A 26,616-nucleotide genomic window follows, 5' to 3' on the forward strand; every position below is an offset into this window, starting at 1 on the left:
CAGACTGATGGGATGGTAGTTTCCGGGATCCAAGGTGGATCCCACCTTGTGGATTGGGATAACTGTAGCTCTGCGCCACTCAGTGGGCACGAAACCTGAGGTGAGGCTATGATTAAACATGACACTTAGGTGAGGTGCCAGTTCATATTGTAGTTCATGTAGTACACAGCCGGGATGTCATCTGGTCCCATGGATGCTGTATTCTTGGCTTTAGAGAGTGCGTTTTGTACCTGTGTGGCCGTTATTACTGGAGTTTGGCAATCTTCCGGTATTGAGATGGGCCATTTAGGGGGTGAGAGGGGGTGAAGTTGGCACTGAATCGATCTGCCAGGATATTGGCAATATCCTTTGGATCAGTATATTTAATGCCATTCTGTTTTAGCTCAGAGCAGATCTGAGCATTGCCATTTAGTTTCTTGACATAGTTATAGAATGCTTTGTGGTTGTCTTTGGAATCTTTGGCAATTTTATTTTCGTAACTAGCTTTGGAGGATTTTATGAGGCATCTCAGTTTCTTACTAAGGCTAGTAAGGGAGTTTTGCATCCTGGGATTTCCTCTTTTCTGCAAAAGTTTCTTCCTTTTGTTGTAAAGTTTGTTTATGGCAGGGGACCACCAGATTGGCTTCCTTTTTTTGGATGAGAGCATTTTGGTTCTATTTGGGATGGCATGATTCATGCATGAGTGGATGTGCTCGTACAGTGCCTTAGTGTAGGATTCAGCAGTTGAACTTTCAGTTCCCGTCTGCATGGGTGTTATGAAGTTTATCACTTCTGACTTGAGTAGCATGAAGTTGGCTTTGGAGAAGTTTTTTATGGTGGTTTCTTTACTGGGGGGTGGGGGTGGGATGTGGATGTTAAGGGTAGCTTGTACCATAGCAGAGCTCTCTTTCCCATCTATTTCTTTTTTTTATACCTTTCAAAAATCTCTAGGTTTTGTTTTTCATATTCTCGCACTTCCTCTTTTGCTTCTTTTTCTAAACTGCCCAAAGTTTCTTGGTCTATATAATGTTTTTCATGGATCTGTTGTGTTAATGAACACAAATTTGCATTTGAAGCTTTAGAGAGTTTTTCTTTTTGCAAGCATTTTTCTTTCCTCTAATTTCTCTCTCAATCCTTTTGAATATTTTCTATCTGGAAATTCTGGGCTCCTTGCGTAATGGTAATACATAAATTCTTCCTTATCCCTCAGTAGGTCCACTCTATCATCTTTATGGCTGTTTTTCTGGCCTGTCAGTTTTGGTGGATTACTACTACTTTTTACAACAGGTGGGCCATCCCCCCTGATCCTGGCCTAACACCTTTGTCAGAAAGTTTGTCTTGATTCTGCAATCATTTTTTTCTAGTCCTGGCACCAGTGTGCATAGCAGGATTGGGCAGTTTTTCATTCTGAGACTTGTGCACCCAACTGTCTAAACCTACTTCTGTCCATGATATAGGCTATGTAAAATACAGTTTATATACGTTTCATCTTGGTGTCATTTTGTAAAAACAGGGTCCACCACATGAAGGTACTCAGCAAGACTTGAGGATGAATTCAATTCTAGTAATACTACTCTCCTTTTCTTGCTGATTTTATCATCTCTCCATTTGGACCCCAAGCTTTCATGTTGTCTTTGAGATGTGGGAGGAAATTGCGGAGTTTACCATGAAAAGTCTATATGAACACAGTATACATATGAACACTCCTCAAAGAAGGCACACTAATCCAGGGACTGGGTGCCCTTAAGCAGCAAACACTAATTTTATAATTATTTAAAAGGGTACTATTTTATAATCTGAGTGCATTGTTTTTTACTTTTTATTTAGCAGAAATTAGTACTTAATATTTTAACAAAAATAAGTAAATAAATAAAAAAGCTTGCTATTGAAGTTGCTTTGTAGACCTCTCAGTGGTTAGGTGTGAGTGAGTAAAATTCATAATGGCCAAGATGTAAACTGATGCAAAAGTAGATTTGTTAAGCATGTTAATTGTACCCGACTTGAGCTTTACTGTAAAAACATTTTGTTAGAGTAAATGCTGCTTTAACACAGTTCCTTGTGACCTAGAGTAATAATTTTCTTCATTTTTAGGCCAATACTTGCAACAGTACTGGTAGCCCATATGCTCACCTGTTTCCTTACAATAATGGTACTCTTGAAGTTGATCTCTATACAGGGGTGAGTATATTTCATTTATATAGCGGTGACATTGCTGTAATCGTAAGGTTACCTTTCATTTTAGTTGTTAGTAGTGTTTTCCTTCTTATTGCCACCTGATAAATCACTGAATTTTCCCTGCTTTAGGGTAGACTATGTAGGTCTCTTGGCTTTTCTTAAAGCTCTTAGAATATCTTTTTTTGTCTATGTTTAAATAATAAAGTGCATATTGTACAATAGATTTAATTAATATTTTGACCAGTTAAGGAATCATGTAACATGAGCACTTTTTAAAACAAAGCATGCTTCAGTATACATGTTTGTGAAGTCTGTGATACCCAGGAATGTTCTACCTGTTTCTTGTTTGATTTTTATGCAGTGGCATTGCATTTTTCATATTGTAATAAGTCGGTCACAAATCTTCATGTTATTTGTAGTTATATATGTTAAAAAAGGGCTTGTCATTGGACTAGTAGACTCATTCTGTTAAACTGCATTCTGTATGTCTGTTACTGCCTGCATCTTTTTCTGTGTGCTTATCCATGCACATTTGACTTATTTTAACACCACATTTTCTTTCCTTAGGGTATTGCGCTAGGATGTGCTTTTGGCCCTGCTGCTCTTTATATTTGGGCGGTGGGCATTCTAGCTGCAGGACAGAGTTCAACAATGACTGGCACTTACTCTGGGCAGTTTGTCATGGAAGTAAGTTACTAGCTTCTCTTCTCAAAGATTATTTCAAAATTATTATTTTTAATATATGTGGACCTAGTATTAAGTTGGTGTTTTTTTAGGAATCTGGTATTTCATCTTTCCAAGCTGCATAAATTAATATAATGTACTTTTTTTTCTAGAATGTGCTTGTTCTATTATTTTAGCAGCATGTAGTTACCTGATATGGAATGCCATTTTTGTGCAGAAGCAGGATAGTACATCAACAGTAACTACTGCTCCAGTATGTTTTGGGTCATTTTCTGATCCTTTTGCTTAACTTTTTTCCAGTTGCCTAGTTCTCTCCCCATCCTTATATTTGCATTCCTGCGGTCGGTAATTGCTGATGCCTTTCTGCCCGATTAGGGTTTTATTCATTTTTCTTTCCCTATCCCCTTATTGAGTACTGTCTGACTTTGGAATACATTGGCAAAAGATGCACATTCTTCCATTTGCTGTTCCAGGGCACCTGACATGATACAGTGTACAGCACAAGCTGCCAGTGAAGCTATGTGACTTGTATCTTCCGTCTGGGTTCAACAGCTGCCTGAGAAGTACAGATCTCTTCCCTTAGTAAAGCAGAGTCCGTCCTTGGATACTTTTCCTTCCGCCACTGGCAGTCAGGTAGCCAGGCTTACAGCCAAAGTTGAATTAGTGATTGCTTAGTTGGATGTCCTTTCCGAACATGGAAAATGATTTTCTTCTTCCCCTTAATCTTCTATTGACTGCAGTGTGAGTATGTGCATGCATGCACACCAACTTTCTTTCTGGTGATGATGACTTTAAATTTTGTTTTGTTATTTTGTTTTAATGTTCTGTTTTTTGTTATATGCAAGTAATGTGAAAAAAAAATCATTTTACTGCATGTGCTGTTCAGCATTTGAGCATTTCAAATTTCTTCATCACATTCCACAGATAAAGTTGTTTGTTCTCACTGCACATTCAGACTGTAAAACAAAAATTTTACCATTTAAACTGATCAAACAGTAAATTTCTAAATAAGTTTTGCAGTGTTTTGGTCAAGTACTGCTGTCATCTGGCAATTCTTGCAGCTTTAGTTCCACTTATTTACCTTGTACATTTTGTGCTTTGTAACATCCCAACGTGATATGTGCCGATGAAGGTTCCATTACGGGTCATTTGTTAGGGAAACTTTTACAGGAAGGCTAGGAGAAAACAGCGTAATTTAGTTTCTAACTGTATTCTTACATGACACTAGTTGTTCTTGTGATATATAGCAGGGTCTTCTGAAATCTCATGACTTACCATTTACAGTAGGCACCTTAACAAGGGACGGGGTAGAAAAAAATCAAATTACACTAAATGTTTTCCTTGGATGCACTACCATGGACTTGTTTTTTTTTTTTTTTTTTTTGTTAATGCACAAACAACATATTTCATTTAAAGCTATTTGTAGGAACAAGAAAATCTGTGGCTGCAACTGCTTGTAGTAATAAGACACAGACAGGAAAAACACTCCACCAGATGATGTTTGTAGTAATGGAAAATGTGAAATATTCCCATTGCCTGTTGCGTCTGAGTCTTGGGTTTCATAAAGCTGTCCTTTTACAGCATCAATACCATGATATATCTTGCATCCCCATAGTTATTTATTTGAATTTGTCTGGGTAGGTGGTCTTGTCTAATGACCATTTTCAGTTATGCCCTGGTCCATGGTTAGGCTTAAAAATGCCCTTGTGATCGTTAACCTAGTAAACACCTGTGAACCTTTGAACAACATAAAAGCATTGTTGTACATATGTGAAAGGTACCTTTATACAATACATGTATACTAATAGACAAAGGTACATATCACAGCCTGTAGATGTTGTATTTAAGTTTAGCATTTACTTTGTGGAGTTAAATGAGGACATTATTCAACTATGTAAAGACCATTCTCACTAATTAGTGTGCTTTGTGGAACATGTAAACCATACATAAATACGTGATTGTGTAAAATATTCTGGTGGCTTATGTTTGGTTACAATGTTTATGGTTGGAGAACGACTTCATAGTTGTCAAATCAAGATGATAAAGCTGTGTGCTGCTTCCACAGGATGTGTTTGGTATTATATGTATGTATGATGCAAGCTAGATTCCTACATATTCCACGCGCATTTCTTATTTTTAAGTGCTTCCAAGTTGGCTGTGTTGATTGGTTAATATGTTCATCACATCGATCACTGCTGCAGTAGCCTTAGCTAGATGGGTTAAATCCTGCATAAAATATAAGAGCTGTCCAGCTTCCAAAGCTTCAGGGAACCTTCCACATGCTCTAACCCATCAGTCAGCTCAAGCTGAACTTGACTAAAAAGACAGGTTTGGGTGCCAAGCCCTTCAGAGCTTTACTGCCCCCGAAGAATACTCACCACTGAGGCTTTCGAGAATTGACTGTTTACTTGTACTGTTCCTTTGCTGGGCAGATAAGTTCCCTTTGGAGGAAAAAGCTTCCATTAAAAAAAAAAAAAAAAGTTTATTAATACTTTCCTGTTTAGAAAAGTTATTTTAAAGCTAGAAAGCAAACCTGCTGCTGCCACCCAAGCTGAAGTAAAATGATTGAAATTGTTAAAATCAGTTCCTTTATTAACAAAATAAAACGTAATCCTGCTGCTGCTGTCTGGATAAGCACTTTCGGTTGTTGAACCCTTATCAAATCCTAAAGAAAAAAGCAACTTCCTTTCATTTAAAAAGAGCTTCTGCAGCTCATTCATTCAATCAACCAATAAAGTTTTGGTGTATGGACACACCTCTCATTCAGAATGCATGTTCTATTTACTTAGTGATAGCTAAATGCTTGGAGTTTTTAAAGTGAAATAACACAGGATTAATGCATGTGCATTATTTCTTTAGAGCCCTTCCTTTCAAGATGGGTTTGTGTGGTACAATTTCATTCAGTCCAGGATTCTGGTCCGCTCTAAGGTTCATAATCCATTTTGTTTCCTCAGTTTCGGTATAGTTGACCAGGTCCAAATATATCTGGACATGAACTGCAAAGACCCAGCACCTTGGTAGAACAGTATAGACTGAAAGTAATCTAAGTTATCAAGAAATTTTTTACACACTGAAAGTGAATATGAATGAACATGAATTATAAATGATCCAAAAAAAGAAGATAATAGAAGATTAGGTTGATTGACTACATTTAGCATCAACAGAATTAAATAAGAGCAGAGGAAGATTGGCGAGAAGGCTATTTGATTTTGGTTGACATAAGAAGATAAAAAGAACAACAAAGGTTTTTTTTTGAACAAAGAATAGACATAGCATTACAAAGATTTATGACCTACTCCAGTTAATAGTTTTTCAATCTGAAAAGGGAACAAGGATGAGAAAATAAGAAAGGGCCCTATCAGAGAGGCAGAGTTCCCACATAGAGATAGAAAAAAATAAAAGCACTTGAAAGTAAAATATGTCAATCATTACGTTTGGATAATATGTGGATACAAATAAAAGGGAAGAAACATTATGTCATCCAACATCTAAATGTCAATATATTAAAAAAATTATCATTAGGTAATCCATATAAAATGTTCTGCCTGGCACCCTGGGGTTGCAAAATGTGATGTTAATAAACATCAGCCATGAATGTGGCTAGCCTGCCTGAAGACAAGTCAATAAGAATAAATAGAATGTGTCAGGAGCCAGAGAAAGGGAGATTATAGAACATTATGAATGATCTATACGAGTTAGTTTTAATGATTAAAGTTAATGGATCTACACTTATAACAAATGGGGTTAAAACAGCTAAGGGGAAGGATCTGGCCAACATTACGGCTAAATATATAAATAAATCCTTAGGAGCCAAATGGATTATGAGAAAGGAAGAATGAAGAAAGGAAGATCAGGCAAATATCCTGAAAGTGTTATGAAACTGAAAAATTAAACACATGCATTAATCCTGTGTTAGCTGATTTAAAGCCAAAAGAATGTAAGCTGTGTTGAATAAATAAGTAACAGAACATGCATTCAGAATGAGTTGTGTGGATTGAATGAGCTGCAGATTGGTTGATTGAATGAGCTGTTGCTTTTTTTTTTAGTTGCTTTTTCTTTAAGGTATTGATAAGGGTTCAACAACTAGCTTTCAGCAGCACGCACTACTTACTTTATTTTTATTTTGCTAACGTTAATTTTTGTTAACAATTTTTCATTTATTTCCAGCCTTACTCAGCTGCTTGTTGCATTTTTGCATTTTCTATTTATTTGCTTTGTGTGTAAGCTCTTGCTGAGCTATGCAAAGTGATTTTTTTTTATTTTTTTTTTTGCAGTAAAATATTAAAAAACAAAACCAAAAAACTCAAAACATTGAACCAGCTGAGGTTCTTGACATTCAAAACGGTTTCAAGACTGCCCACCCCCCAAATGAGACATCTGAGTTGCAAGCTCTAAAGCTCAGCAAGATTCCATATTTTCCACTTCCATTTAGATTTTAAAAGAGTTTTCTCTTTTATTGCTAACTTTAGTATCTGAGTTGGCTTACAGTTTTGTTCCTCTCTCTCCTTTTTCATTTTCTTTCTGAACCTACCTAAAATGTGTACTCCATACCTTAGATGTGCACATGCTCAAATTGTATTGTCTTGACAGAAATAAACCTTCATTTTTCTTAGCTCAGTTGTTCATTTTGCATGTGGGTAGGGAGGGACAGCCTTCAAAAAAGAAATTATTCTATCCAGCATTATCTAACAAAGCTGTTCTAGGCAGGGTTAAGGGACATTCTTCTAGGGCCTTTGCTTCATTTGGGAAAAGGTTAAAGGGTTAGAATGCTTCTTAGAAGCTAAGCTGTTCATCTGTGCATACTATTTACAAAGCACTATAAGCTTGATTCCTTCTCCAGATCAAGCTTTGCTAGGAGCATTCTCCAGGGACTCCTGAACTCTCCTCCTTCCAGCTCCCAAATGTTGTAGACTAGGGTAATCTACCCACATAGCCAAGACTACTGCAGTAGTGATCAATACGAAGAACATAGCACAATCGTGTAAGCAAACCTACCATAACAGTAGATGTTTGAATGATCATTGCTGCAGTAGCTGCTCCCTCCATCCCTCTTGCTTTTGATGTGTTGTTTATGCAAGCGTCTGGGCATTTATTTATTTATTTTTGTTCCTAGTATTGTTATTTTAGGATTCTGCCTTTTTTCGCTGAGATGACAACTATGAAAGGCTTGATGCCCAAACCTGTTTTTTAGTCAGCTCAGCTTGAGTTGACTGGTCACGTGGAAGGTGCCTTGAAGCTTTAGAAGCAGACTGTCTGTTATAACTATGCAGGATATAACCCATATTGCTAAGGCTACTACAGCAATGATCATTCAAACATCTCCTGTTATGTTAAGCTCACTTTTACAACTGTACTTTACTACTAAACAGGGCTTTAGGTATGAATGAAGTCTCATGTTTAGCTTTGTGCTGTAGTTCTGAGGTAGTTTGTCAATTTTTTTGCAGCGTAGTTCAGTATTTTGATATTTCTGTAATAAAGTTAGAATTGGAGGGTGGCAGAGTGGCACAGCAGATAGCTTTGTCACATTGCAGCTAGAGGTTCCCTGGTTCATTTCTTGGCTGTGGTTTCATCTATGTGGAATATGCAACTCCACCCTGTGTTTGCATGGGTTTCCTCTGGGTTCTCTGTTTTCCTCCCATGTTCCAAAGACACGCAGTAGATGGACTGGACACTCTAGATTAGCCATAGGACTGAGTGTGCATGCAAGTGTGTGGTTTTGAAGAACTACGTTGGCAGGGTTGGCCACCCGGTGGTGTAAACCTTGGCTCTAGATGACTGCCACTGGTGAAGAGCCACCTGGACCCAATGTGCAAAATTGACAGAAGGGTGATGGATGGAATTATGTTAGGACTTCTTAGTTATGCTTTTTTTAGTCAGTTGTGGAAGTTAGAATGCGGATTCCCAGTTAGCTCATTACAATAATTGTTTGTAATGTTCTTTTATTGAAATGTTTCTTTCAGATATGAAGGCATTTTGCTTTTAGAAAGTTGATTATGGTCTGCTGTTTTTTTTTTTCTGGGGGGGAGGTGTATATTTTGCACTATAATACAGTTTTGTGAGGTGCAGTCCAAAGGTTAATAGGTGAATACCAGGCTAACGACCACTAGGGCCCTAATAAATTTAACTGTACAACCCAAATGTGATCCACAAATTTGATTTATATAGAGGATGATTTACATACTGCCTCTGTCCATCATGGATATATGCACCAGACCAGGGTCACTTTTTGATTACCCATCCTTTGGTCCAAGTTGCACACACGTGTGGATAGGGAGGAACTCTGCTTCACATCTTTTGGGAGCCTGTTCCAGAGAATGGGAATTCTCTGAGAAATGTATGTTTCTCCAACATATTGTATTTATGCCACAAGCAAAATTTAGGTCTTTTAATCTAGTAGTTCTGATGCTGTTTTATTTGCAGAGGTGCAAAAGATTCATCAAAATAGGGTACAGGGATGCCACGTATGCCAGACATAGATCACCTCTCAGAAATCTCTGTGGTACTGAGTGAAGAGACAGGGCTTTGAGCCTATCAGCTTAAGACATTGTGTTTTTCCCTGTATACTTTCTGTAAGGAGCCTCTGTGGACATTCAAGTTGGTGCATGTGTCTGGCCAGGTACATACTAAAGGGGGCAAGATGCTGAATGGATAAAAGAAGTAAAAGTATAAGTAGTTTAAAGGTACAGGATATGAAATGGGATGAAATAACAGCCAGAGAGACTTAAACAAAGTTAAAAAAGCCTCTAATTGGAAAACCCTAGGCCCAGATGTAGTACCTACATTTTGGTTAAAAGTATTGACATCTTTGCATGAAGATTTAGCCATGAGTAAGAAAAACAGACACCAACCCGGCTAACAACAAGAAAAACAAAACTCCTACTTAAGAGTGAACTGCAAGCTACCCTAAGAATTATACATCAATAACACCTTCTGACAACATATAAGCTATACACAGGAATTGACAAAGTTTGTCATTTAGAAGAAAACTCAGTTATGGCAGTAGAATAAAAGTGCAAAAAAAGAAAGTCATATGGAACAAAGAATCATTTGTTGTTAGTCATACTGGAGAACTGTAAAAAGAAGAAGAATCTAAGTATGGCATGGACCAACTATAAAAAAGCATTTTATATATCCCACGTTCATGGATAAAAGAGTGCTTAAAAATGTGTAAGGTACACCCTACACTGATAGACTAAATTACAGTGACCATGAAACAGTGGCAGACCACTTTGCAATTAAGCCACGATAAAGGACAAATTGTTATTCCAGGGATAAAAATTCAAAGGGGGATATTCCAGGGTGATGTTCTGTCACTGCACTTGGCTCCTAGAAAACAACAAAGTGTAAAGACTTATCTTCTCTTTATCATTGATTTAAAACTGTATAGACCATCAGATGAGGAACTGAAAGCAAAACTGCAAGTTGTCAAAACTTTTTCAGATGACATAAGAATGTCATTTGGTCTTGATAAATGTGAAAAAGCAACCTTTAAAGCAGGAAAACTGCAGCACCAAGAAAATATCAGTTTGGATCAAGAATGTGATATAAAAGAACTTCAGCAAGAGGGAGAGTATAAATATTTGGGAACTGATGAAGGATCAACAATAAAACGTGCACAAATTTGAATAAAACCTAGTAAGGAATACTTTAGAAGACTTAAATTAATCCTGAAAACAACGTTGACATCTAGGAACAAAATTCAAGCTGAATTACAAACTAAGAAACTAAAATATACACTGACAAAGTATAAAATGCAGAAAATAACACTGAGCCATTCTCTCTAAAATTACTATATTTATTCAGAAATAAAAAATAAAAACGCAGTATATTTATCTCTTTCGTCAGCCTATAACAAAGACTTCATCAGAATGTAATTCACACCAAACTAACATTTAAATATTCCTAAACATCAAGCACATGACAAAATACAGCTAATAAACACTGTAATTATTTTAAAATAAATTTAAATTGATTTTTGATAGCTGTCATCCGCTACATCAAATAAATGTGGTTATTAAAGGCCAACATACAAGGTTGACCAGAATGATCACCGAGGATGACATTTTTTATGGAGAGGCCAAAGCTTTAGCTAATATGTTTGAAGCTCGGTGTTATCCATTAAAAATGGTCGAAAATATAAAAAGGGAGGTTATACAGAAAAGGTTGAGTGGACAATGTGGACCCTTGTTAAGGATGGAAAATATTAAAAATGTGCAAGAATCATTTAAAATAAGAAAAGTGGTTAATATCCCACCATCCTTTATTACTACTTACACTCCAGACTTTACCATTGTGTGTGAAGTAGTAGATAAATGTTGGAACATTTTTAGTAGCTTTGATGGCTGTACAGAATGTGTAGGAATTAAGTCCATGATAACTTTTAGGATGGGCCGGTCACTTAAAAAAATATTGGAAACAACCAGGGAGGATGCGAGTCTGAATCTTAACTAAGAGAAATGGTAGTTTTAAATGGGGCCAATGTAACCAATGTAAATTTATGCTCATGCAGAATGAAACAAAAGTTAATGGGTGTTTAATTAAAACTTTACATTATTTTAACTGCAACACTAAGGGCATAGTATGTCTTGCGTTATGTGAGAAATGTCAGTGTTTTTATGTGGGAAAAACCAAAAGACAGTTCAAAGAACGAGCGTATGAACATTCTTTAGACATTATAAAACAAAATAAAAACAACGCTTTAGCCAAACACATTATTAAACATCCAGATCATAGGTTTGGCTTTATGGGCATGTAATTAAGTTCTTACATAGTATAACTAGCCCCTGCATATTTGAAAGAGTTTTAGGTGATGGTTCTTTAAAACTAGTTAATTTCAATTAATTTTAAATTAATTACAAATGTTTATTGGCTGTATTTTGTCATGTGCTTGATGTTTAGGGATATTTAAATGTTAGTTTGATGTGAATTACATTCTGATCAAGTCTTTGTTATAGGCTGATGAAAGCGCTAAATGGTACTGTTTTTATTTTTTATTTTTGAATAAATACAGTAATTTTTATAAAGAACGGATTTGTGGTATTTTCCGCATTTTATACTTTGACAAAATTCAAGCTGTAAACCAATTTGCTCTTCCTGTCCTAACTTACAGTTTTGGAGTGATTGATTAGCCCCAAAACATGTTGGATAGATTAGATTAGATAGGAAAACAAGAGGGATGCTTCATGCTTACCAAATGATTTATAAAACTCATGCATACCAATATTATATATTCCCTGTTCTGAAGGAGGGCTGGGCCTCCTTGAAATTGATGACATGTATAGATCTGCAGTCGTGGCACTCCACACATATCTGCTGACCTCACAAGACCCAAACGTAGTGAAAGTTTTTAAACATGAGGAGAATAAATCTAAAATGACTTCCCTGTCTTATCTAGCAGAAGCATATTGAAGACAAAAAGGAATGGAAATCAAACCAGAAGTAGATAAAAGTCAGGCAGCAAATGAATGTGCCAAAAAACAAAATAAATAGTATAAGGTGAAAGATCAGATGAGAAGGCAAGAAATGTGGAAAATGCATAAATATAGTTGCATGTAAAGAAAACCTCTGGAAGAACCTCATGTTGATCAGAAATGAATGCAGGAATGGTTGAGGAGAGATGAATTCAAACCAAGAGATGAAAGGTTAATATTGATGGCTCAGGATAGTGGGCTACGTACACACTGGTTTACAAAGTCCATTGAACATGTGGGAGAAATGGACAAATGTAGGTTTTGTAAAACTGAATTGGAAACAGTTGCACACCTCGTTGCTGGCTGTGACATATTAATGGCAGAAGGACTGTATACTGAAAGGCATAATAATGTGGCAAGACTGTTGCACTGGGGATTGTGCAAACATTATGTTATTGAAGTGGCTGAAAAACACTGGAAACATGAGCCACAAGGCATCATAGAAAATGAAGTCTACATCACATGGGGTCACCCATTACCAACAGTTCAAAAGATAGATGCTAGAAAACGGATATAGTGGTCCATGAAAAGAAGACAAAAGTAGCATTGATCATTGAAATCGCTACACCCAATGCAACAGTGTCTTGCGTACAGAGTGACAGTCATAAAATATCAGGACTTGCAGGCAGAAACGAGAGCATTGTGGAAGAAAGATAGCCAGACAGCTCCAATAGTAGTAGGAGCAATGGGTCTTATTAAAAAGAATCTGCAGTCATATTTAGACATGTTACCAATACATGTAACCCTGTACAAATTGCAGGAGTCATTAATGGACACATTGCGGGTGCTGCGAAGAGCACTTCTGTCTGATATCAAAGATTGAAACAATACTAATTTAATGAACTTTAATTGCACTTTGACTTAGGAATGGGGTCCATTCCCATCATGGTATTAGAAACCCAAAAGATTGGAGAAATTAAAAAGGGCATTATATTGTGTGATGGGTCTGATGAGGACCGAGGACAGTGGTATGATGACTTCTCTGGACCTAGATGCTGTACCCTTGTTTTAGCAATACACACACACACACACACACACACATATATATATATATATATATATTTTTTTAACTATCTTGGACACAATGTTGGTCGAAGGATAGGTTATGATACGAGTTCCCAGATCCCTGACTAGTAAGTCAACTTTTAGGGGGAGTTTTATTGATGACATAGTTACCCTGGGTAGCAGACTTCCCAAAAGGTACTATAGTGGATTTCTGGCTTTGGTACAAAGTGCATTTCTGTGTTCTACCTTCCTGAAGGGTGTTTTTGTTTTGGGAGGATTCGGTGACTGCTCCCAGTTTGCAGTCATCTGCAAACATGGTCTTTGACATCTCAGAAGTAGATGCCAAAGAGGAGTGGGCCTAGCACAGAGCCCTGTAGGACTCCACCGGTGACTGGCCTTTTTGTGGAGGTGGCCTCATTGATTCTAATCTCCTGAGTCCTATCTGTGGTCCAGCTAGCTGTCCAACATGTTATAAATGAGTTTGTTGATGTTGTCCGAGTGGGGTATTGTATTGGTGGGTAGAAAGCATTGTTCAGCTCTCATCCATTGCCTTGGTGACCTTTTCAAAGAGCTCCACCAGATTCAGTAAGCATGTCCTTCCTTTAACAAAGCCAAGCTGTGAGGGATCTAGTGTCTGGAAGTGTCCTATGTCCATGGCTTTGCAAATAAGACTAGTTCAGACTAATGGGTTTTTATTTTCCAGGATCTGTTGAAGGTCCTCCCTTATGAAGGAGGATGACTGTTGCAGTCCCGCATTCACGTGGCCCAAGACCTGTTTAAGATTATAGTTAAATAATGACTCGTATCACTTTCCTTTCTACTCTGTGCTTCTACAGGTTGTGCTTGTAGCCTTCTGTACATTTGTTATTCATCTAGTTCTCACTGTACCAGATCAGCAAAAGCAGTGCTTTGTATTGGATCTCTGTACAAGTAAAGTTTCTGTTAGCTTCTGACTGCATTGAGGAAGGCTTCCTTATCCGTGTGTCACACCTAAGTATATTTATTTCCTCAATGACATCAGTGCCTCCAAAATCTTTTTAATGTAGTAGAAAGTAGTTTTGCCACTCTTAATTATGTAAATTAAATGTTAATTTTATTGTGAATGCTTCCCTTTCAATCTTGAGCAGTCTAGGGCCATTCCCTCAGATTTCCCTGCTTGCTTATCCTTGGATCCACCAATTGTTCCTTGTTTGCAGCCCTTTGCCATGTGGGCTCCTCAACTCCTCAGGAGGGCAACCTCAATGATAAGTTAATACTAGGCTCCTGGAACAATGGTTCCATTAGGTGTATTGAGCATGGATGCTGTCCCTAATGCAGCAGCTGATCATTAACCCTGTGCGATGCAGTGTTGCAGCAGTTAGCATTGCCACCTCACAGTAAGAGGTTCTCCGGTTCGATTCTCGGCTGGGGTGCTTTCGTCTGCATGTCCTCCCTGCATTTGCGTGGATTTCCTCCAGGTGCTCCTGTTTCCTCCCACATTTCAAAGACCTGCGTCTGGAGCATTTCTCCCTGATCCTCCACTGAAAATGGGCTCTGTCCCAGTCAGACTGGCCTGGTAAACAAATGTTAACTGACTAACTCGAGCTGTGTGAGTGGCTAGTACAGTGATATCAAGTTGTTGCTGTGGTTGTCTCCATTAGTGGCTGCCCATACATAGGTTTCTCCACACCTACCCTCAGAATAGGAGAGCTGGCTGTTGACTACTTTATCCTAGACCTCTCATCCATTCCTACTGTCATTTCAGGACTGTTCCCAAATGCTGGTCAAAAGCGATACAGATAAACACTTTGCCTCTGCACAATTTGGCTGGCTTAAACATTCATTTTTCTTGTGAAACATACCTCAAGGATAGTATTTATTTTGCAAAAAAGCCTCTCTACTAATGTCATGCCCACTCAGCATTGTGTATTGTTCCGTATTATCTCTGTTATGTGTGCACCATTGGGGCACAGTGTCATAGTGAATTAAACCAGTTAGTACAGCTATGACAGCAGGAAACTGATGATGATCACTATAGAATTAAATTATTTTAGCATTGTAAATTTCGCAATCCTAATATTTTAAAAAACTCTAGTCTCAGACCTTTGTAACTTGTAAATGCAATTCTGCACTACAAGCAAGAACTGCTAAAGCTAAGGGCATTTTTGTTAAACTGATTTTGTACACAAAGGAAAAGCTAGAAAGCAGTGAATCACAGTAGCAACCCAAGTCCCCAGCATGTACAAAACGCAAGTCTTAGCCAAAGAACAGAGCATTACAAAAGAGTGTTACATTTATGTGCCGCTAGATGGTGCAAGGGACGAATTATAGCCATTCTTTGCAAGTTTAAACCATGTGCTGTAAGCCAGAACAATCGAAGATTGCTTGCCTTTTTTCTTTTTAAGGAAAGAAGTCTCTTAATTCTGTGACTGAAGAGTGGTGTCCAATAGTATATGTGTGCAGTTAATGTAGCAGCTGCAGTAACTGTTGTAATGATGCTGGTGCGGCATATCAGATTTTCCCAAAATTAACAAGAACATGAAGCCTTGCTTCAGACATATTATTTTTACTCTTCCTATGACTAGGTGCAGTGCAGGGACAAGGATAGTCATCTGAGTATGGCACAACAGAGACAGTTGGCAGCTAAAGTTAATTGAGCAAGATTACCACAGTTCCAGAAACAGTTCACAGCATATCCAATTACTGGAGCTGGCAGAAGAAACTGAGTCATAGAAGATGCTGAATCAAGTTTTAAGAAAAACTCTTTCAAGTTTTAGTGCACCGTCCTACTAGTTGTGAGTTAAAGTGAATACAAAGATTTTTGTGCTTAAATTTTCATCCAGGGGAGGGCAAGTAAGACATTTATTGAATTTAAGGGATAAGAAGACTTTGCCTGTAGTGGAACAGGGGTCTGTATCATTTAATCGAATCTCACATAATCAACCCCCCTTCGTCGAATACCTGTTAATCGAGCTCACAAATAAGTGAACAGACTTTTCATTTTTCCTAGGGCAAAACAATAGTGGGCCACCCTAGCGACCTAGGCAAAAAAACAAAACATAAATTATAAAACTTACCCAGGTGGGGGACTTCGTCCTCACACACACCCCTAACTAAATATGTCAACTCCAGGATTGCACTACAGTGGGGAAAAGGGCAAATTCCATATGGTTGGCCAGCTGTTGTTTTACCGTAGAAAAAACTTGGATGAGAAGCCCATTCGCTTATTTGTTAGTTCGATTAATAGATGTTCTATGAAGAGAGGTTCGACAATGTGAGATTTGATTAAGTGATATAGACCCGTGAAACAGAATGAAAGTAGGTATAAATTAGGCTAGTTTCAGATCTGCATCATTCAAGATTACGCTTTGCAGCTGCTAAGCTATTGAAAAGGGTTGCTAGTAGCATTGAGAGACTTTAAAAACCTTAGGATACCAAAATCTGTTGCAGTTTTGTGCAGTTCTTTTTTCAAAGGTGAGCTTTTATACTGTTTTCTCAAGGAGCTGAGGATTTTGTTTGGATTGCTTGGTCATGAAACTTGTATCCACTTTAGGTGGAATGTTAAAGTGATGTAGCTGAATCCCTAATCAGGGTTTTCAAGATTACATAGCTGAATAGGACAGGGAAAGGAATCTTGCCTCCTACCAAAGGTCAGCATCTGGCTGTGAAGTTCTCTTGTTAGATAAAAATGAAAAGGTGACAAAAACAGATTTTATATAGAATTGAATTGTGTATTTCAGTCACAGTCACAAGGTGCTGTTAACTTTTGGAGATCAAAATCCTTTTCACTGTCTCTTGACCTGAAGCTTCAGAGTAGGTATCAGTTATTAGGTGACACAGATACTAGTGTGAATAATTTGGCACATTTTGAGGAGATATCTGAAGGGTGAAACATCGGCGATGAGAGTGTAACAGCAGAGGAAAGACATGATACTGAACAAATTATTTCTGCCCTTGTTTCTTCACTTGACTGTTTTTTTTTTTTTTTTTTTCCTCACTAGCCTGATGTTATTTTGTGAGTTTAACCTTTAAATATAGCCTGGTCTGGCCCTTATGAGCCATGGTACCACTTATTCATTCCTTTTGTGATCGGAGTGCTTTGTTTTCACTTTGTGTTCTTTTATGCTTGTTATTGTTCGTGGGTTTTTCTGTTAGTGTAATATATAATAAGTACATTGTTTTAAGAAAGCAGTGTTTGGACAATTATGTACGACTTTGTTCTTAGAGGTTGCTGTGACATTAATCTTGACATGCAAGATAATACTTGCAACCTTTATTCTTTTTTTGAAAATCTTTATAGTTTTTTAACCATTGAAACTAAACATGTATGCAATTTATCATGGCAGAATTAATTTCCATTACAAACATAACATTTTATATTTCTAGACAAATGTATCTCTCAAGTCTTAACAATAAATTAATATTAATATAGATACTTCCCTACTACAGTGCATTGCAATTTGCACAGTCACATTGCAATCAGAAAATTCTAATCATAGGAATTCTCTTGTGATGGAAAACAGCATTATGATAAATTTCAAATAATTTTGATGTGCTTCTATTCATATGTTGTTGTATCCATAACATGAGGGAGTATGCCTCTGGTCGACTGGTATGTCCCACCATTTTACAAAAGATAGTTTCTACTGTGGAGGTACATGTGACGTCCCACGCAATAGCAACTATCTTTTGTAAAATGTCCGGATGCACAAGTCGACCAGAGGCAGATTTCCTCATGTTATAGATACAGCAGCATATAGAAGAGAAGGACATCTAAAGTTATGGTAAGATCTTTACACAACTATACTTTATCTTTAACAGAAGCCGTAATGCATAGTATGTTTGCAGGATTCTTCTTAGTGAAAAAGCACTCTATAATCAAATCATCTTTTTCACGTACTAATTTGATAAGCCATAATTCTGCCAAGTGAGTCAAAAATAAAATAAAATTACATTTACACCTTGTGATGCAGTATTATCAAACACAATTATTTTAATTTGCAATCTGCAGTCTGTCAGTTAGTCCAGGTGTTACTGAGCAGTTTCCTGTTGTCCACAGTTTGATCCCTTCAGCCTTTTTTGCTTGTGACTCTGAGCAATTCATGTAACCAGACAGTGCTCCTGAGCAGAGTTGGAAAAAAGGCCATTTAGATCACTATTTTAGTCTGGTTAACAAATATATGTAAACTAGTCCTTACTTGTGATTAAAATACCCAGGAAGGTATATTAGTTTGCTGTCTGATCTGCTTCTCAGATCTGCCAGACATGCCAATAAATGTCTTAAGTTCTAGGTATTAACATGCAAGAGGTACCATCATGTATCCATTGCCAGGTAGTGTTTACTTTTCTTTTCACATCCTGAAAAAATATAGCTTAAAACTGCCTTCCTCTTTTGTGCATGGCATGGCATGCACTTTACTACTCTAGTCTTAGGTATGTAGTTTGCTATTCTTGTTGTGTGTGTCCATTGGCAGCAAATGCAGCCATGTTGAACACATCCATCCAGAATGGTCCTTCATGCTATGATCAATAATATTTAAACACACAAACTTTGTGAACAAAGATCCAATGCATTAAGGTGGAAGTGTTCCTCCTCTTAAATCCTTCACTTGCCACTGAACATACAAACCATTTCCCTTTCCTGTTTATTTCATACAGCTCTTCCCACTCTTCCTCCACGCCCTCTGAACTTGACATCCATCTTGAATTAGCAGAATTCCTGTAGTCCATCTTGAAGGATGCAGCTGCATAGGTAATTCTCTTGTATTAACCATCATCTCCATTGCATTCATGAATATTGGCAGTCCATCAGTCCAAAACACCTTTATTCAGCAGAACAAGTCAGTGTGTGTTTCAGTTTCTACTTTTTTACAGTCCTTAATAGCCTCAACAGATTGCTCACAGGCACTTACAGTGATCATTGTCTACAGGCATGGGTCAGCTACAGTAATTTGTTTTTTTCCAGCAGCCCAAGTGCAAGGATTATTTTTTTCTTTTTTCATACTAAGTTACAAACCTGGATCACTCTGTTTCCCATATTTCCTTTCTTTTGGGATCAGTGGCAAATTAATCACTTTCTCATCACCCTGGGACACCAGCTTGGCTTTAATAAAGTCCAGCAAATCTGTCTGCTCCTCTCCTTTCAACACTTCATATCAATCTCAACATTTTCTTACGGAATTTATTTTCCGTAGAAACTAAAGTCCTTGTTAAACACAGTCCATCTGTTCAGAACTGTTCAGCAGCTTCAGCTGTCTTTTCCTGAATTTCACCAACCTGCTGCTTATTTGATGCCTTGGTAACTTGTTGATCATGCAAAAACATTGTCTTCAACTTTTCCTGCTGTTGTATGCTACATATTTATGAAGCCAGCAGTCCAGTTAAATGATATAAATCATGCCAGTTTCCTATAATGGTGTCCTGCAATTAACTTTTTTGTACATTACCACATCCCTATGGTTGAGCTAGCAGTTTGCATTGCTCACTAATAAACTTCTCTTGTAGCCTCATAGTTTAAACATTTTCCATCTCTTCTGCTATCGTGTGATAAACCATACCTTCACACACCTTTTCTTAAAAGGTTGTCTTGCATGACCTAGTTTAACTTATAAAATATTTTTATTTAACTACAGTATACAGAGAGAAAATGGAGACTGCCAACTTTGTGAAGTACTGCAAGACTTGCCTGCAACCTTTTTATTCTTTTTTTTAAAACACCTTTATTAATTTATCACTTAAGACGCATGCTTTTGTATGTTAACAGAAAAAAAATATATATATTAACATTTTTTTTTCATTCATAGATGTAGATCACATATCTTTTCTTTACACCTACCATCAGTCAAACATTACATAAGTTGCAAATTCCTACCTTCACTGAAACCTCTGTTTTCCATCTCAACATTATTCAGCATGTATTATTCCCCCAGTTTCCATTTATTTCTATGTAATTTGTGCCTTCATTTCTAAAGATCCCTCTTCCAATTCTTGTATCTCTTTAATACTCAATTCCTCAAATATAGTTGGTTTAGACTTTTATTTTCATTTCCTAGTACGTGCTTTATTCAGTAGCTGACAGAATTAAACTTAGTGAGACTTTGCTGTGTCTTGGCAGTTCAGATCCCGTGTCAAACCACAAAATAAACATTTCCTTAGTAACAGATATTTGTTCTCCCAACATTTCTGACAATGTACTCTGTAAGGAATTTTTAAAATTTGCCAACTCCTTATACTCCCAAAACACATTTCCAGTTACCTCTTTCTTCCCCATCACACCAGCATTTGTTATCTACTTGAGAAGAAAATTCTTTGAAGTCTGCTTGGGTTATAAAAATACCTATGCAAATACTTCCAAGCAAGTATCCTACCTAGGCCTTCGGGACTTTGTTGCATACTTTGGGGCTGTACATATGTCCTCCCATTGTTCTCTTATAAATTCCTTTTCCAGTCTCTCTTCCCAATATTTTCTAATATTCTCTGATTCTTATAGTTGTCTTGCAATGTTGTATATGCCTCACAAATTTATCTCTTTTTTTTAACCTTTGCTTCTGTACTAGATTCGACTAAAAACTCTGCCAGAACAGATCCTTCACTTAAGATCCCCCTGTCCCTTTCTTTTTGCCTGAACTCTTATCAATCCTTGGTAGGGAAAGGGGTCTCTAGCTTGCAGTCCAAACATTGTCTTGGGCCTCATCCCACTCTTGTTACTTTTCCTTCTCTAGTTTTTTCTCCCCAATACCTTGGTTCCCTTGCCAGTAAATTCCAGCTCTGTCTTGCCTGTTTTCTATACCCATACTTGCAGTCAGCCCTATTGGCAAAATCTCCTTTCTCCACTCTCATGTTGACTTAATTCTTAGAATGCTTTCTGCTACTTTGTAAATATAATTTGTATAGATGTTACTATTCTCCTTAATGATCTGTTTCCAGCATCCCACGCTCACTCTCTCTTTCTTGACCTTCTCTTTGCTTCATTATCACCCCTTTCCAGTTTGAATTGTAGCCTTCTGCTTGTGTTATGTATACAAGTCCCAACTGTGTAGCTCTAAAACATCCCTTCAAATCAGGTAATACTACACCACCTTGTTCTATTGGAAGGATCAACTTATCCCTCTTAACTGTTGCCGTCTTTCCCTCCCAGATAAAGTCTGTAATTATTGTCTACAACTTCTCTGATTGATAAACATATGCATGACCTGTACTAAAGGGACTAAAATATTTTCACTGCTTGTATCTTGCTCTCCATATCCATGAGCAAGCACTTCCAGTTTCAGTTTTTGTATTATCTTTTGTTTAGTCTTTTCCTACATGTATATACTTAGCTGCTGTAAAATAGGTCTTTTTAATCCATACTTCATCTTATTGTGTCCCCATAAATATGGGTATTGCTGAGCCAATTCGTGTGGGGGTTCATAATTTATACCTATAGCCTTTGTTTTATCTTCATTAATTTAATACCTCAAAAAAAGTCTTGAAACTGTTGCAAATGTTCCACAATACTGATGTCCTTTTCTGTATTTATCAGGTACAAGGTAATGTCTGCAATTGAAGGCAACTTTTCTAGATTACCGTACCAATTATATCCTTTAACTTCTGAGTCCCTTATTTTATTTGCCAGTGGCTCTAAATGTAAAGCAAATGGCAAAGGGGAAAGATGCCCCCCCCACCTGGTTCCTGTATTCAAGCACAGTTTAATATTTAATATTCCCACTTTAATGTACGAGTCTGATCCTTCATATATCCTTCTAATTGTTCTTATTATTGTCTCCAGGAATTAGTGATTCCATTGCCCTACACATAAAATGTTAGCTTACTCTGTCAAATGCATCAAGGCCTGCCAACAACAGTGGTATTTTTCTTACATTCTGCTTCCTTCTGGATCATCAATGTGTTACTGATATCAAATGTTTTCCCACCACCACCACCACCACATTGATCCATATCTATCAATTTTGGCAACACCTTTACCATTATTTTAGCTGTTGTATACATAAACAATTTATAATCGTAGTTTAAAAGTGAAATGGGCCTATATTGAAGCTTTGTCTGATGGGCCATTGCTGTCTTTAGGTATTATAGCCACTGCAGCTTTCTTCGAGCTTGTCAGTGCCCCCCCTTTTAAAATGCTATAAAATAAAATCTCACAGATCTTTCACTTCCTCTCCTCCTAAATTCAAAACTTCCACAGGAATGCCATCTGTTCTATATGACTTTACTGAAGCTTGCTTTTACATCATTTTTTCCTTATCTCTTCATGTCTTAATAAGGAGTATACAGCTTTCTATATCAGTGTTACCAATAGAAAATTAAAAGAAAGGATATGTCAACATTTGTCAGATATTAGGAGAGGAGTAGGTGCAAGTGCTTTATACCAGCATTCTAAGAACAAGGGTGTTGTCCATAGATTTGAGTTTATAGTGTTAACTGTTCTTAAAATATTACAGGGGTTGACATTGTTTCTTTAACTGAGAGGGAAGAGTATAGGTGGATTTCCTTTTTTAGAGCTGACCACACTCCTGGTTTAAATGAAGATGTGCCAATTAAATCTGTTTTGAAATGTAAGCATTTTAGATTAAATTGGTTTGTTTTTTGTGTACGTTTTATAACATATGACTGTGAACATTTATTATTTGAGCATTGTATGTGAAAAATTTTTTAATGCCTGATGAAGTACTGGTATGGTGTGAAAGCTTGCATTTTGTTTATTAAACTCTACATTTAAGTGAGCCATTGGTATTTTTTATCTTAACGAGACTGTTGAGCCTCATCTACTTCTAAGCTTGGCATAATTAAGTCTTCTATAAATATTTCCATTAGTGCACTCTGTTGATTTTCACATTTCCCTGCTTTATACAAATTTTCATAATTTCCGAAATATATCTAATACCTCTACAGGATTTCTGGTTATATATTTATTTTTTTGTTATAGGCTCCCTCAGTTTGGCAACAACCCTTTCTACTTTCTGTTGCCTAAGTCTTTCTGCTTTTCCCAGTTAGGGGTCGCCACAGCAGAACTCCGGTCCACTGATGATTGGTAGTAGATTTTTACGGTGCCAGCCCAATGCCCAAACTTCAAAGAAGGCACACCCATTCACGCACGCACCTACCTGCATGTCTTTTAAATGTTACTCGACCGCAGGGAGGACATGCAGACGCAACACAGAAGGCACTCCAGCCGAGAATCAGTAGTTTTCCTAAAAGTTTGTTTTGGAGTTATCAAAAAATAGTTGGTTAATAGCAATCTTTCTAAACTCATGCATATTATCCAGATGCTCCCATATTTTTTCTTTAGCACTCTGCATTTGCACCTCTTGTTTTATGAGATTCTGCTTATTCTGCAGTTCTTAAACTTTGCCAGCCTGCCTAAGTAATTCCTGTTATTTCTTAACAATATCTCTGTCTTTTTTCAACCTTATTTTTAAACTCCATTAATATTTATCCCACTCAATAGCTGTAACTTCAGAAGACATTTCTGTCTTCCCTACCAACTCTTGCATAATCTCCACTACCGATTCCTTAAATTACTCTCTAACAGGTAGATGGGAAAGTGTCAGTGTCTCATTTTTACTTCATTACCCTGCATTTTTGTGTTGCTTATCTGTACATGATATGAAATAGTTATTGGATGCGTGTCGAAGCTGTCAATTTAATACACATGTTCCTCTGAAATATTTCCTTCTGGTGTAGCCCAGTTATTGTACAATGGGGAATATGTAAATTCGGAGTTCCTGCTACTGAACTCGCATCATCCATACCAAATATTTGAATACATTTCTTCAGAAATCAACCATTTTTTTTTTTACTTTCCTTGTAGGTCCCCCGATACATCCTCACTGCTGCAAATCAAATTCCAGTCCATACTTATAAGTAATATTCCCTACCAAAAGCTGATTGTGGACTAAAATCTTCTTTAGCTCCCTAATAGCAATTTTTGGTGGAATATAAATGCATGTCGGTGTAATCTACTTCCCTCACCAGTAACTCCTTACTACTACAAATTTACAATTGTTTATTTTTTCCACTCCTGTCACCATTGTACCCCCTCTAGCAATTAGTATAACTACTCCCTTTTTCTTTTGTCCATGATATTCTGCTGAGTATCCATTCTGAAATCTTTTCTTTGTCAAATTCACATACTCATTTGTTTTCCTCACGTGTCCTGCAACATTGCTATGTGCACTCTGCTTTTCTCAATGTAATTCAGTACTTACCTTTGTGACTATGCTTATAAGGCCATTTATGTTCCAAGATAATATGGATAGCATAGCCATTGTGGTAAATAGCTATTGTTCCCACCTATTACATGTTAAAAAAAATGTCCTATCTCATATGTATATTTCCAACTTTTGTCTTCTATGCTCACACTGTTTGGCATGTTGATCTGCAGCCTTTTTTTCTTGAATATAACTTCCTATTTCTAAATCTTTTTATTTCTTATTCATTCTGAAGTCAGTATTTAGTTGTGCAAATATGAGCTAGTTGATATAGGCTTGTTTAGCCATTGTCAAAACATTGGCACTTATATTTTTTCTAAGAAATTGAAGTAGCTTTGTTTTGACTACTTAATTCTGTTTTTGGCTTTCTTTAAGTAGTGTGTTCCATGCCTCAGGTGCAAGTTTTGAAAGGGATTTTTCACATATTGTGTTGTTGAAATGGAGTCATTGCAAGTAGATGGCATTGTCTGTAGAGGAGCTTAGGTAATATCTTGACTGCCTGTGTTGCAATGTATGTGATAGAGTAGACAGAGAGAGGGAGACAGAGGGACAGACACGGAGAGAGACAGAGGGACAGACACAGGGAGAGAGACAGAGGGACAGACACAGGGAGAGAGACAGAGGGACAGACACAGGGAGAGAGACAGAGGGACAGACACAGGGAGAGAGACAGATGGACAGGGAGAGGGACAGTCAGATGGACAGGGAGAGTGACAGACGGACAGAAACAGAGAGGGTTATTTTGGGCATTATCATTTGTAATTTTACAACTTTTGTACATTCTCTTGGGAGTGGGCAAGAATATTTGTATCGTAACCCAAGTTGACAGATTGCTACTTTTATGATGTTTTGTACACATGGAGCAAAGGTGAGTTGTTAGCCCAAAGTTGTACCTACGTACCTTTTTTCAGTAACTTTAGGCAGTGATTTACTTTGAGGGGGTTTGTACTGTTTAATGTGGGATTGCATTTAAGTTTTTTGTGAATCCAAAATGACATAGTAGCAGATTTTTTGCAGTTTAAAATGAGGTGAATGTTAAAAAGCCAGTTTAACTTTTCTTGCAACGTGTTGTTTGACTTATTACTCTTGGATATCATCTTTGTAAATGTATGTAGTTATGGGTTGGTAGGTCAAAAGGTAGGTCGTTAATGAATATGGAAAAGAGTACTGGACCCAGTTTTGAGCCTCAGGTACTCCTCCTAAAAAGGTTCCATTGATGGATACTTCACAAGGATGAGAAAGATGACAGACCTGTCCGCTTTTTAACATTAGCACTTTACCTGTTGTTGCCTTGTTCTGGCAAACTTCCTGATTTCCCTTTTAGGTCATTCACTTGTAGATGAACCACCATGTAGGGCTTCCTGATCTTCCTGTTAAGAGTTTTTATTTGTATTTATTTAAACATCTGTTTACCTGAAAAGTCTGACTTGGCTGCGTGACATTCCCCTTTCCAGTGGAGACATGGGACGATAAGCTCAACACCAAAACAGTGTTTAAGACAGTGAAGTATAAAATACAGTTGTTCACTATTACACTGTAATATGACTTGGAGCAATTGGACTGTAAGATGATGTTCTTCTTTCGGCTTTTCCCGGTTAGGGGTCGCCACAGCGGAACTCTGGCCCACTAATGACTGGCTCCTTCTACACATGTCTTTCGAACGCCACTCGACCGCGGGGAGGACATGCACATTCCACACAGAAGACGCTCCAGCCAAGAATTGAACGAGAGAACCTCTTGCTGTGAGTTAACAATGCTACTGCTGCACCACCGCGACTGTAAGATGTATGGGATAAAATTTTTGTAAAACAAATATGAAATTAAACCTTAAAAAAATACAAGTTAGATGGCTAGAGATTATGAAGCAATAACGTAATTAAAATAGAATTAAAATTAAATTAAGTTAAATTAGAACAAACTAAAAAATTCTGCAAGTCAAATACAATTAGAGAGTTTAGGTGGAAATAGCACTTATGGTTATAATGCACTTAGAGCACGCAGGATTTCTGCAAATAATATGCATTCTCTTAGTGCAAGTTTCTGTTTTATTTCTACCGTGGATTAGCAAGAGACAAAACCAAAGATAATTGGTAAGAGAAATTATATGCTATTCA

General features: G+C 37.2%; 1 protein-coding gene across 4 annotated transcripts in view; it reads left to right on the forward strand.

The window, feature by feature from the left end:
• Positions 1–26,616, forward strand: part of SLC11A2 (solute carrier family 11 member 2) — a 614,374-nt gene that overhangs the window by 463,490 nt on the left and 124,268 nt on the right. For all 4 annotated transcript variants that reach the window (XM_044083456.1, XM_044083455.1, XM_044083459.1 and 1 more), the window contains 2 exons: positions 2,071–2,157; positions 2,722–2,841. In XM_044083456.1, the coding sequence (XP_043939391.1) occupies positions 2,071–2,157; positions 2,722–2,841 (207 nt within the window). The remainder of the gene's footprint in view (positions 1–2,070; positions 2,158–2,721; positions 2,842–26,616) is intronic.

This window comes from Protopterus annectens, chromosome 9.part0 (genome assembly GCF_019279795.1).
Source record: "Protopterus annectens isolate FY-2018-M chromosome 9.part0, PAN1.0, whole genome shotgun sequence".
Taxonomy (NCBI): domain Eukaryota; kingdom Metazoa; phylum Chordata; order Ceratodontiformes; family Protopteridae; genus Protopterus; species Protopterus annectens.